The sequence below is a fragment of the Gavia stellata genome, chromosome 3 (assembly GCF_030936135.1).
Source record: "Gavia stellata isolate bGavSte3 chromosome 3, bGavSte3.hap2, whole genome shotgun sequence".
NCBI lineage: Eukaryota > Metazoa > Chordata > Aves > Gaviiformes > Gaviidae > Gavia > Gavia stellata.
In genome coordinates this window covers 14,895,467-14,909,790 of record NC_082596.1, presented here as the reverse complement: position 1 = coordinate 14,909,790, position 14,324 = coordinate 14,895,467, and the positions used below count along the sequence as shown (strand labels likewise).

The window sequence follows — 14,324 nt, the reverse complement described above, 5'->3', positions numbered from 1 at the left end:
GAGGTTTCTGTCCTACCCCTGCTGCCTAACATCTGGTAAAGGAAGGGTTGGAAAGCACCTGTGCACTCATGATAGATGGTGTGTTTTTAATAAGCAGCAAGAGTTTTGCCAGCTAAATCATGTCCTTTGCTAACTGTACACAGCACTGTATGTCAACTCTCCAAACAGCCTCAGCATTTGGAAGACAAAGGAATTGAAAATAAATGATTGTGCTGCTGGGATATTTCCGGGACTGTGTTTAGTGGCATCTCTATTGCCCCCAGCAGTGGAGTGATTGCTTCCTCTTGTTTTGTGCTCCTGGCATGAGTAAGCCAGTGCGAAAGTGACTTACATTTAATAGGTGAGAGAAGTTCAGGCATGCGAGTGCTAAGAAAAAGAAGGGCCAGAGCAATTGCTTGTAAGGTCAGCAACTAATGGTGGAAGAAACTCTGGGAATGGTGTTTGAACTGGCTCATCTCTGAGAGGACAGCTGTAGACAGCCAAGTATCAATAGCGAACTACTGCAACCTGGGCATATTTGTTGACTTGAAATGAGTGTAGAAGATTCTTAACACTTGGAGAATCAAATCTTTGGCTCTTTGTCCCACTGTCCCTTTCTCCCTCTCTTTGTCTCTCTCCCCTCTTCCTTTTTTTCCCCACCTTGCTTTTGGTCAATATCTGCCCAATATCTGGTTTTCATTTATCCTAAACAGTAGTTTATGTAGTTTATGACTGTGCCAGCCTGAATTCACTTTGCGTTGTGTGATCTTGGAGGCTGCACAGCTCTAAACCTGGCTAACACATTGGATGGAAGATCACATGCAAATTCCAGATACATTGGCACAAGCTGAGGATTCATGACCTCAGTGTTTGATCACAGAAGCTAGTAACATATGTTAGTCAGCCCATCATCACTGCTGTTACCAGACCAGAATAAAAAACCTAACTACCCTGCAACCTTCATTTATTTTTAGGGTGACTCAATGCAGCCAACTCTGACTGTCTTTAGCACTGTAATATGAAAGAAGATTGAGTCTAACCTTCCATATGCAGCTATTTGAATAAGCCAGCTTCTAACAGGCTTTGATTGATCAGGCAGTGGGGCAATCTGGGAGGAAGGAAAGCTCTTGGTGAGAACATTTGTCCCACATGGTCAGTGTTCAATAGTAATGTCTTCCCTGTCCAGACTCAAATTTAAGCTACTTTTTTTTTTTTCCTTTCAGTGTGATGATTTCTGGCTTCCAACTAATGAATAGGCTACCTAGTGTTTTCTTCCTGGAGAGTGATCTGCCTAATTTGTAGTAGTATTACGTGTAGTATCTGATATTCTCTATTTAGTAAATAATATTATTCTACACACTGTATCATCTCGTTTACTGTAGCAAAACCTTTCTCTGTGCCAAACAGAGGCATGATCAGCCAGCTCATTCTGGGATTGTGTTTCTTTTTGGGGCTAGGATTTATCCAAGACTCACTGTAATTATCATGTAACTCCAACAGCAGGACTGCCTGCCTGGTTGAGAGCAATATTGTCAGGAGGTTGGTTCCAAAAGGAAAGAGCTGAAACTGAAGTGTTCTGTGTTATGGCTTGGATGGTGAAATGAAGTGCATTCCATGACTGACAGAAAGTAGAAAGGAAAGCCAGCACGTGATGCTCTCTTCGCTAGACTCAGGAATATATTGAATGCCAGAAATTGTGGCAAACCTGTCTCATACAATTCCAGTGTGTTCCCATCTTCTCTTTCCGCATAGCCAAGCTGACTTGACTGTTCCTAAGTTGGTTAGGTGTTTGCTTGCAGATTCTGAGCCGATACATGGCCTGACTAAAGATCCCCCACAATATATAGCTTTTTTATCTTTTGCTTTTCCCCATGTACTCTTGTGTGAGTGAAACAGCTTCTGAAGTGCTGATATTTATCTGTCCACGTGGATTGGTGAGGAGTGTGTGTGTGAAGGCAGGATGGATAGAGAAATGTTTCACAATTCAGAGGAAATCAGCAGATGTTGAGCTAATACAGAACCTACTGCTGAGAGTAACAGACAGCACAAATTGCTTTCTCTGGTGTGAAATAACAGTGGATGCAATCTGAGACTCTCTCTTGCATGACCTCATTTTCCTTCAGCTCGTGACAGTCAAGGAATATATAGTATATAAATATGTCTTTAACTGGAATTGCTGTTAGGAAACAGCTTCTTTGTGTAGTAAAAAAGGAAAGGTTAAGCAGAGGTAAAAAAATCTAGCATCTTTGGAGATCATCTGAGCCAGTTATGCTTTTGGACAAACTTACCCTTATGTCAGGGATTTTTAGGATTCAGAAAGTTTTTTGCCAATATAGTGCTGTCATGAAATATTTTTGCTGGGATACTCATGGAAAACAAATGCATATAGAATACAGATCTAGTTGAATTAAATTAATTTACACAAAATTATTGCAAGTATTGTGTAGGTTAGAGCTTGCTATGATATCTGCTATGAACAATAACTTGATTTCTTTCTTTTTCAGTATTAGTTGAGATGCGCTTAGCAAGACTGAAAGTTCTGTTTCAGCAAAGAGCTAAGCCATTTTACCTGCCTTTAAGTACTTGTGTAGCTCCATTGATGTAGGTCTTTTAATATAAATATTAGTGATACAACTTTTTGAATAGAAAATGTGCTGTTTATTTGCAAGACATGAAAAATTTCACAGCTAAAACCTGGAATTGTTTTCATGGTTTTATCTCTTTCCTTTTCAAGTGCCTCTGAGTCCACCAGCAAACTTGAAATTTTCTGATGTTGAACACAGTAGTGCTAAGCTAACATGGGATCCTGCTTCCAAAAATGTAAATGGCTATCGCATCATGTACGTTAAAACAGACGGAACAGAAACCAATGAGGTAAATTATTAGCTCCTCCCTTCCCTTAACCAATCTCAGACCTCCTCAAACTTCTGTAGTTATTAAGAGTAACTTTTATAAACAAAAGCTACCTTGTGAGCTGTAACAAAAGTTTTGCTAAAGAATTCTGAAAATGAGTGCAAATAAGAGATTGCTTAGTATCAGATATACATTTGGAGTGGATGATATGTATGGGGGACAGTACCCTGAACTTCTTACATCCCAGAACAGTCATTGCTGGTGCACATAAACTGAAGGAAACTACTCAAGTGAACAATAGTTTGTAGGTGCAGTCTCTGGCTAAATGTACGGTATGGAAATATTTATTCTTGATTCAGTGCAAATAACAAGTCTTTTAATATATCATACGTCATGGACTCAAGCTCATTCAAAAAGACTATCAGAAGGCTTGGCCACATTTTCTTAACATTTATTGCTTTAATTATGTATTGAAAACTCACTTCCTAGAAACAGGATTTGACTTGAACAGAAAGATAGGATGATGCCAAGATGTTCTAACTTAGACTCTTGCATTTAATAATTTGCTTATGCAATATTTAGTTTTGCCTTATTACTAAAGGTGCTTTATAATAACTTTTAGCAGCATGAATTCTGCGGTAGAATGAAAAATGGCATGGAATGATATTAATACAGAAATCTGAAAAAACACAGAGAAAGTTTTAAAAACATAATTGCAGTAAATGGGTCCAATTATTAAAACAGGCCAGATCCCTTATAAAATAAGTTGTCATGGATAACTTAGCCCTCCAAAAAAGTCTTTAATAGTAGTTATGTGTGATTATTTTTCTTCTGGAACATATCTGTCCTTTCATCCATACAAGATGGAATATTTGTATTAAACCTGAAAAAACTGTTCCTGAGTTTAGAAGAGAGCATACCTGTGCAATGTTTTGTGTCTTTTCTTTCTGCTAGGTCCCTTAACATTTAAATTAGAAATCACTTGACCTCTTCCTGTTGATTACCCTTAATATAGATAATACGTCTGGCTGTACTCATCACAATGGTATTTGAACATCTCAGGCTTGTGGTAATATACTTTATAGTGTGAGTGAATTGTTCAGTAGGTTTTTATCTACTTCTTAATTTGTCCTTTATGTCTGTTCAAAGAGCAGGTGGCACTTTTTTGTTTGCTTTACATCAGTAATATTTCCCCCGTGGTGCCAAGCTAACGTGACACTGAATAGTTGGACTGATAAACTGTCAGTTTATACAGCTTTGAGTTTTATATACCCGGCAAAGTCATGTTAACTGCAGCATGGATAGAGACCATATGAAACTGTCATCTTTTTTCTTGACAAATGTTAAACCTAATGGTTTATGCAATGATTATCCATGATAAGGGACTAGATTCAATAGCCCCAAAAGTTACTTCCCCTTTTGGTTTTCTGAACGTGCAGTGCTGATATGTTAGCTAGTGAGTTAGGCTTACTAAGGCTGAATTTTCCTTTTCTATAGTTTGTCATAAACAAAAATTTCATTTTTTCTAGTTTGTCTATGTTAATTGATTTTGTCAGCTTTTATGGCCTCGAATTAATACTTGTTCGTAGTTTCACAGAATTTCTCTACTAATTACATGACATGCTCTTTCTGTATCATTATTACCCAGCAGAATTTCAGACACTGAAAATGTAAATTGTATGATCAATATCTATGGCAAATTATGCTTTCTCTAGGAGGAAGTTGGTCGTGTTTCAACCCATACTCTAAACAGCCTGACATCCCTTACAGAGTATACTGTTGCTATTTTCTCCCTGTATGATGAAGGACAATCTGAACCACTTACTGGCAGCTTTACCACAAGTAAGTATTGCCGAACTTCTGAAGACTTTCCAAGAAGAATTTTTAGACTCTCTTACTTTATTGGAAAGTAAGACCAGTAACAGCAAGTGTCTCTGGTTGTGAATTCAGATATATGGAATGTTTTCTGTTATTTACATTGGAGTTTTCGGCTTCTTTGCTCTCTTATTACGGGGCCAATTGCATCCTTACTCATGGGAGTAATCTCTTGACATTATGAAAACATGTCTGTGGATAAGGTTCATTTCTTAAGCCTTTCCACAAGCAGCCATTTTAAAGCCATTTTAAAGCATCTTTTATTGCAATTAGGTAGTAAAGCATTTGTCTCCCCAGCTTTCTGAAGCATCATTCTGTATGATGGCATTTATCTTTCCAGCTGAAGTGTGATGAGTTGTGAATCATACATCAGTAAACTATCTAGGCAACAAAGGGTGGAACCTTATATACATACAGAGAACTGGAACACCAAAAGGAGAAAATATAATACATTTAAGGCTCCTCTAGTCTGTTTAGCACAGTTACAGTTTCTGTAACTGTAGCTCTGCGAGTTGTGCATTAAACAAACGGCTGATAACACTTAGCAATGCTTTCAAACATAACAATGGGAAGAGAAGGACTTTGAGGGAGGAAAGAGAAACATGAGGTGGAAGAGGAAGAACACACATGTACGGAATGAGAGGTTGATACCTACATGCAAACTGCAAACGGAAATGCACACAGAGTCTCCTGAAAAGGCAGAGATTGGGACTTCACTTTGAGGTAGAGGAAAAGAAAAAAGCATGGTGCACAGAGCTCTGAGCAAAGGAGAGAAAGCGAGGGTTGCACGGAGCTCCTTCAGTGGATAGAGGACAAGAAGTCTTGTCCACTTAGAGTAGATAAAGAGCATGTATTGTGCGCATTCCCCTCCCCCAATTGCAAAACCACTTCCCTAAGGACAAATAAGTGGGCAAAGAATCTGTAGTGCTTTTGTTATCTACCTCCCATGCTATACTCTGTAACAAACTGCAGGTAAAATGGTACGTGCTTGATGTTGCCAACTATGCAAGTCTCAGAGAATAAATTGCTCTCACTTTTCTTTTGCATAATATTTTGTAGAAAGAGTTCCAGCTCCCCAGCATTTGGAAATTGATGAAGCATCGACAGATAGTTTTAGGGTCAGCTGGAAGCCCACCTCCTCAGACATTGCTTTTTACAGATTGGCATGGATTCCTTTGGATGGGGGAGAATCTGAAGAGGTGAGTTGCCTTGAGTGAAATGGAAGAGAGAATTCCATTCTGAGGACATCTGTGCTGCAACTTTTGCTAATTAAATATGGCCAGTTGACTTACAGAAAAATCTGCCCCACTGCAAAGCTCTCTAAACCAAAATCAAAAGGATATTCCAGTTTTTTTTTGAAGAGGAAGTGAGGAAAGAAGAGATCTTTTGTGACTAATCAATCTAATCTGTAATGTGCCAACTGCCATATAACTAGTATTGCTGTTTGATGCTACTTCAGTTTTTAGAGGTTCATGTTCTTCACTTTGTTGTGAAGATGACAGTAGCTGAGCCAGAGCAGTGATATACTCATGTAAGGCTCCACATTTGTCTGATGTGCTGCCACAGTAAAATTGCCTGTGAAGCCTTAGTTATATAATGTTACAGAGGGAAAAGTTTAGACACAGTTAATTTATTAGATTGTTCCTTTTTTCCTTTTTACAGTACTTTCTCATTTTCCCCCTCACGCTGTATTTTTTGCTCTAGGCCCTTGCATCTCTTCTCCATAGTGCCATTTTCGTCAGTCTGAATTTTTAAATGATTTGTTCATCCTTTTAGCTTTTCCTGTTTTATTCTCTTTTTCCAAGTATTTTGCAATAGACATTTTCTCTGCCTTTCCCAAATTTTCAACTTTTGTAATCTGTTTCATTTCCTCTTTCCCTTTCTTTCTTTATTTACTCATTATTTTCGTTTCTTTTGTACTCCTCAATCTTTAATGACTGTCAAACATCTTGCTCTCTTGGCATTAGCACTGTGAAGAGAGGCCACATCTGCAAACAGTTTATCTGGGTACAGAACTCAGTGGGGAAGAAGACATTTCGCACCTGGCCCTAGGTTTCAGGCATCATTTTGTCATCCATTAGGGCAGAAAGCAGTCGTTCCAGATTAGGTTATGTGGCATTTTTTCTGTAAATTTAGCTTAGCCTGATTCGTTCCTCCCTTTTCACCTAGCAAGAGGCAGTCATGCAAGAAAGAGAGAAATTACATGAGTGAGCAGGGGAAAGAAGGAGTTGGCAGATGAGTGAGTGGACACAGGTCATCCCCTAGCATTTTCTCCTGCAGTAGGTGAATTGGTTTGTTTCTGTTTAAGTTCTAGTGAGTAGCTGTCAATGAATCCTTTTAAGCCAAGTGCATTTTTAAGTGAGATTTATGATATCTGTGTTCTTTGAGTGTGAGAATAAATGATCAAGAAATATTTGAACTTTTAAGGTTCCACTTGTTCATTATAGTCACTAAGAACTGCTGGAGGCCCTAATATCTTAGTATGTTGAAATATTAAAAATACCCGAGCTGCTTTCTTGTTCTCCTTTCATGACCTCTCTAATGGGGTCAGGCCTAGGATAGCACAATACCTCCAGGCTGTTGCCTCTTTAAGCTTCTTTCCCAGCTAAGTGATCAGTCATGCAGAGAAATGACATGCACTCCCTCTGTCTTTCTCCCAAGACCCAACTTGCCAATTAGCTGAGTGAGGTCAGGGGGTGGTGGTGAGAATTACACACTTCTCGGCTTACTTCACCCACACTGCTGATAGGTGAGGAACATTTAGTGGGGTGTTAGCGCTAAAGAGCCAAATCAGTTTAAGAGTGACCTTTTATTTCTAGGTTACAGTAGAGGATGCATGCTGTTACACTCATGGGCTTATTACTATTCCTGCTTCTGTTACTTGTCCTCTCCACTTGAAAGTTCAGCACTTTTGTTCTTCTTTTTTTGTCGTCTTCTCTGTGGGCTAAATTAGCAGGCAGTGGAGGGTGATGGAAGTTATGCTTCAGAAAGTATGCCAAAGTTATGTGTAAGATAGTAACTATGTATAGATATTTTAGAAAGATTTGCTATACAACTAGAGGCTCTGGAATTGGAAAGGGAGGTATTGGAAAGGAAGGTATTACACCTACTTCATATACAGCTAGATTCCCTCAAGCTTGTTTCTGAAATTTTCCCAAGAAAATCTGTGCCAGAAAGTGTGCAGTGTGGGGTGCCTAGTTCATTATTTGATAGTTGTAGAAGGCATGGCCCCAACTAATTTCTTTCTGCTTTTGTTTTCTGCATCTGGGTTCAGAAGGTCTGTGATTGTTTTATGGGTCCCTCTTCCCCAGGACCAACTCAGGAAATCTCCTGTGGTAATTACAAGAGTAAAGTGTGAATCACTGTTTCTGCTAACTGCTGTGGTAGCTTTTATGCAGCATATATCTGTTGTTTGATTTCCATTATAAGTCTTACTTTGATTTTGTGTATACAGTGGCCACCTTTAAAAACTTGCCAGTGTTACCCTAGAGAAAGGTTGTTTTATTGTAGTATCTGTGTGCATAACCTAAAAACTATTCTCAAAACCAGTCAGCCCATTTCACCAGAATTACTGCTTAGGCTCCTTGCAGTCTGCTTTACTGTCCCTTTAGCTCCAACTCCTGCCCATCTGTTGATGCCTTCCAATAGAATAAATGAAACATCCAAAAATCTGCAGTGAAACCTTCTGCTTAGAGTTAACATTGCACATGCGAATCTTCTGCTGCTGTCATAGGTAGGAAGCAGGAAAATTACTATTTAAAACACCCCACCATATAGCAAACTTCTCATCAGCAGCTCTCCCCTAATCCCCAAGTCTGCAGTTCTTTAAAGTTGCATTCAGATGTGTGGAACTGTAACTCGGATTAGAATTCTGATATAGAAACAGCATTTTGTAAGGCTGTGGAGATGCGGAATACGTTTGTCATAACAGTGCTTGAATGGTAGAAATATGAATGAAAGTTAATCTACCCTGTTATGTTGCTTTCATTGATGACTGTTTTGAATTTTAGTGATTTTCAAATGAAATGCATATGGTCAACTTTAGCAATTAGTTAGTTGTGGGTGAAAGTATAAGACTACACATTAGAATAATCAAGCCAGACACAAAATAATAAATAAATTTTCAGTATTCTTAACTGTTTTTTCCAGATGTACTCTGTGATACTTTTTATTTCAACATAGCTAATAAATTCTCTGGGCAGATGTGAGTGTAGATTTCATTTATTTTAAAGGAGAATCCATTTTCCTTCTTTCATTTCAGTCAATTAATATAAATTAATCAAATGCAGAACTGATTTTCTTTAATATTGCTGTGTTACTTAGGTTATCATAAATGGAGACGCAGACAGTCACATTATTGAGGGTTTGTTGCCCAACACAGAATATGAAGTTTCTTTGCTGGCCGTTTTTGATGATGAAAGTGAAAGTGAAGTTGTTGCTGTTCTTGGAGCTACATGTAAGACAAACTCTTGATTGTAGATTTTAGAGATGTTTAAGTGTTTTAAATTTAATGCACATATCTTCTATTTAAAATATAGTCCATCTTTGGGTAGCTATAATATTGAACAATGTGGTGGTTTAGCACCAGGCCTTTGCTGACTCTATTTTTTGCTTTTCTTATATAATATTGTGTGGTAGATGGCATTGAATCAAAATGATGGTTTGGCTCCCTATCTGAGCTGTGGCATTAATAACCTTTGGAGCTGGGTAGATATTCTTCCATCCTACATTTCAATATTTAGTCTTTGAACAGGGTTCCTTATGAGAAGATATATTAGATCTTGGGGGGGTTTAAATGTTTTGAAGTAAATGTTTGGCATTTACTGTATACCCTTTTCTTTCTTATTTATGTAATTTATACTCACTAGAGGTGAATTCAGTCTTGGCTGAAATAGTGGTCCCAAAAGCTTACACAGGCATCCTGTGACATTAACATGGAAGTAACAAAGATAAAACTTGAAAATCATGTACAGTGTATTTTATAGTTTATAATCAAAACATTGGCCAGCATTTCAGGTAGATTGCTCTATCCATTCTCTTTTTATGGATAGTGAGTTTGTTAAGTAAATAGCTATATTTTTCATATGTAAATTAAAAAATGTATTTGATTCTTAGTAATTAAATTGCATGGTTAATCTTAAACCTTTTGTTAAGACAAGAAGCCCTTACCTATCCAAATGATGCTGGTATTGCCCAGTGTTGCTGAGTGTACTTTCTGGTTTTAACATGGACAGAAGTGAAGCACCCTTAAAAAGCTTTCAATTTAGTTAATTTGACAACCTTAACAAATGGTCAAAGTGGAAGTCATTATGCATAGTTTAGCCAGAAATGTTGGAAACTATATGCATTCTTATTTAATTGTACAGTTTATAATTATGTCTTATCTGTACATCTAAGTGCTAATCCTGCAAATATATGTGCCTAAAGTAGATGAATTGTTCCCTTGTAGTCTCTGAAATGCCTGAATTGCGTGGGATGCTTGTAGGTGTAACCATATGGTTTCATTGTCATAGTTAGAAATGCAAGATAAATATTGTGACTTCCATGTCTTGTTGAATTGTTTGTGAGCTGAGTATTGTTTTTCAGTTGCAAGGACTACCGCAATACCTACCACGGTGACTACTACCAGTACCACAACTTCTAAGCCCACCACAGCAGGTAAACAGAATAAATATCAACAGTTTAAATGCTGAATGCAAAGAGCTAAGGCTCCCCACAGGCACACCCAGATCTAGGGACAGAGAGCTGTGGTATTACCGAGGAGCTGATAACCCCAGTTTCTGATGGTCCATGCGGCCAGCACACTGCCATAGGAGATCTTGTGGAGGTGTAGACCCCAGGCAAGGGACATCACCCGTGAAAGGTGCACACTATTGTGCTCCTGCACCACCCTTCTGCGTGTGGCCAGCTTCCTGCATGTAACGTGTGTGGATGAGGAGCCGACCTATAACACAGCGTAGGGACTCTGAATGATACCAGTGATGCTACATAGGAATACAGAGACTGATTTGGAAAATTCAGCTCTCTTTTCTCTTTCCCTTTATAAATATGAGCTTAGAAACTCTTCAGAATTTTGTTTAGTTTTGAGTGTTCTGTTTGTTTTCCCTGGAATTAGAAAACTGACTTTTCAGGAACAACAGTACTGGATTATTTCTCTTCTGTAACATTCTAGCTGCAGTGGAGTTTTGATTGTTCTAAAGCTCTGTAAGCCAAGTAATATAAACAAAGCAGATGGGGTAATATATATTAATGGCAGTATAGGATAACTATTATTTTATTAAATGGTTAAAGTTTTTATGTTATAAAGCCCAAGTATGACTGAACTATATGGTTTTGCCCCACCATGGATCTGCAGATTCACTGTGACTTCAGTAGAGCTTGCAGCTACTTGGTGATAATTAGCACAATTTTAAATCTAAAAATAGAGTTGAGAAAGTATTAATTAAATATTTTTGGCTTTAGTTTTTCGATCAGGAATCAGAAACCTTGTTATAGATGATGAAACAACCTCAAGTCTCAGGGTGATGTGGGACATTTCAGATTACAGTGTTCAGCAGTTCAGAGTGACCTATCTCACTGCGAAAGGTGACCGTGCTGAGGAAGCGGTAAGAATGGTCTGTATGGGTTTTGTGAATGGCTTCATAAACTTGAAAAGTTTATAATGGTTGCTAAGGCATGGTCTCTCCTTATATGACACTCCTGTTGCAGTAAGTAAAAGATGCATGTTTGGTATTACTGTGAGATTGAACTTCAAAGTTTTAATTGTATAGCACCTGCTGCACTGCAGGCAATAGCAGTCAAATGTAAGATCAAGGCCCAGTCACACAGATGTTTAAAGAAGTCATAGTTAAAAGACTAGCTGCACGTCCTCTTTTTCCTGTATTTTTAGGATTTGTCTAAGTTTTTTGTGGGGGTTTTTTTGGGGCGGGGGGGGGGAGTGTTGGTTTTTTTGCTCCTAGGCCTTTTTCTATCCCGAGATTCTGTTTTAACAACTCTTAAATGTTTGTACAGGATGATCTTAAGTAGTTTTATTTTTCTTTCAGCAATTTTGCTCCTTCCCTAAAAGTCTCGTTTTATGCCAAAGCAGTGTAATTGATGTTCAAATGCAGAATTTTCATACTGCTTGTTAACCTGAACATGTCACAATAAGGCCAGCACTTTTTAATCTAAGTGCCTAAGAATAAATTTTATTTGTCTAATATCATGTGATGATCAAAATTAAAATTGTCTTACACAAAAAAAGTTTCTGGCGATCAAGATTTTGGAAAATATTTGAAAGAATGAAGATGTACTCTTTTGTGCGTATAGCAAATAATAAAAAAAAAGAAGGCCTAGCTGTAATATTTGAAGATTTCACAATTTTTTGAGATAATTTCAGAATTCTGGGAGGCCAAGTGCTTTTTTTTTTTTTTTTTTTTAACTGGGGAAATCTTAGTATTGCAGTGCTTGGTTTCCACAAAAACTAAGTTATAAAATTTTGAGATAGCTCTATGGAGATACATTTAAGAGATTTAATTGTATAATTTGAGGTTATTTTCTTAGTAAATAGCTCAGAATGCAAAAAATATTGCGATATGATTCACCTTATGTGTCTGTCATGTGGCTCACTTCTCTTCATAGAACAGTTATATCGAAAATATGGGATTTTTTTTTGATGCCTAGCAGCTGACATTTTTAGCCCTATATCAGACTATATCAATAAAAAATATTAAAAGGAGTTAGTTGAATATCTTTTTCGTAGAAAAATATGAATCAGTCTTTTTTCATTTTGGTTTCATTCATCTTTTATGAGACCTTGGTAGAACATTACTTTTTAGCCATCTCTTTCCACTATAATGTGAAAATGAACTTTCAATTTAGTGGTTTCCTTTTGAACTGGAAAACATGCTTTACGAATTTACCTCTACTATATGATAGTATAGTATATAATACAGTGGCAAACTTGCACAGCATAATGGCACAAATTGTACTGTTCTTCTGACAATAACCCAAAGTTTCTGAAATTCAGATCCCAGATTTACTGTTTCAGCTCTGGGTAGCTTAATCAAATTCAGTTGGATGATATAAATGTAGTTCTGTTTTAGTATTCAACGACTATTATTTTAAAAGGAAATTAAAACTGTAGGAAAGGTATTCAAATTCTGGCTATCAGAAGGATATTAGAGTTGACTCAAAAGCTCATTAAAGAAAATTATAAAATTGTAAGATTAGGCAGGTATCTTGGCTCTAATTCCACAAATTATTTAATTTTAAGTACACTCTCAAGTCTTATTAACTTTGGTCACAATTCAGCAAACAGATTAACCACGTGTTTCATCTTTGAAATTAATCACATGTATAAATACTTTACTGAATAAGGAATGATGTAAGATTATACTTAAAATTAAGCACATTTTAAAGGGAAGGAATGTATTTTATTATGTGGCTTCAAGCACTTGAGAGGTGCAACACAGATGTCAATAGAACGACACAGACGTTCAACTTCTAGGTGAGTGTTTATGTGTTTAAGAACATTTCTTAAGCAGAACCCAAAAGTTTTGTGGAATTTGGGCTTAAATATACTATAGCATGACGATTCTGTGGTGGATGCTTAAGTTTTTTGGCTCTGATTTCAATGATATAAATTTCAGTTACTCCTCCCTTTCCATAAAAATATTAATAAGCTTTTCAATCCTTGATGCAATTGGCTGAAAATCAGGGACTAGAAAATGTAATAGAATGCTTTTCACTACAGAACGGTCAAGCCATAAATTGCATGTATGTTCTTGGGTGTGCTGTACATACTGGAAGGACCGCATTTTTTTTTCTTCCTTAAAGCCAAGAATGTTTCTCACTGCTGAAAAGTATATTGTTCTGTAGAAGGTCTCTAATGTGCAGATGTGGAAAAGAGAGAGTTCTCAATGCTTGCATCCCCTCTCCTAAAAACCCATAAAAGTTGGTTGTTCTTTTTTCAGAAACTTGGTTTGTGTGTTTTGAGTATATGTATGGAAGAGTTTAGCATGGAAATCTTTCATGCACTGTATTTAGATGGTTTTGTCCAATTTTGATCAATGAATGAAGTAATTTTTGAGAAGTCTCAACACCTGGCTGTACTAGATTAATTTCCTTCTGTGTATCACTTGCCAAAATTAGAAGTAGTTTGAATGTATCCTGGAGCATTAAAACTGGTGAGAGCTTTCTTGTCTGAGTATATGCTTCAGAAAATTTTGCTCTGCCATCATCACACGCATCAGTCTTCTCTGAAACAACAAAACACTTTTAGACTCAGTTTCTGCCTTTTCCCCTTGAGTTTTAAGGGCTTATAGATATCTCAACTTCTTGCCAAATATGTGCAGTTGCTGGCTCAGTTTATAAATTCACACAATGGACATGGGCCAGGGAAGGTCCAAAATATGCGGTTGGACCTTGGGACTGTTGCTTCCAACAATGTCACTTCAGAGCACAGGTTTGGTACAAGAAACATAGGATTTCTTTCTCTTTTTTTCCATGTCCTCTCCATGTGCTAGGTAGCTCCCATTCAGGCTTTGGAGGCTCTCTGAGACTGAAATTTTACTGTCAAGTTAAAAGATTACAATGCTTTACTTGGACACCTCTACCACCACTATTGTGATACTAGT

At 37.4% G+C, this 14,324-nt stretch overlaps 1 protein-coding gene across 2 annotated transcripts in view; it reads left to right on the top strand.

The window, feature by feature from the left end:
- The window catches only part of COL14A1 (collagen type XIV alpha 1 chain), a 125,650-nt gene that overhangs the window by 46,674 nt on the left and 64,652 nt on the right, over nt 1-14,324 (top strand). For both annotated transcript variants that reach the window (XM_059815536.1, XM_059815534.1), the window contains exons 13-18: nt 2,714-2,853; nt 4,548-4,674; nt 5,767-5,906; nt 9,031-9,163; nt 10,294-10,365; nt 11,170-11,312. In XM_059815536.1, coding sequence (XP_059671519.1) covers nt 2,714-2,853; nt 4,548-4,674; nt 5,767-5,906; nt 9,031-9,163; nt 10,294-10,365; nt 11,170-11,312 — 755 coding nt within the window. The remainder of the gene's footprint in view (nt 1-2,713; nt 2,854-4,547; nt 4,675-5,766; nt 5,907-9,030; nt 9,164-10,293; nt 10,366-11,169; nt 11,313-14,324) is intronic.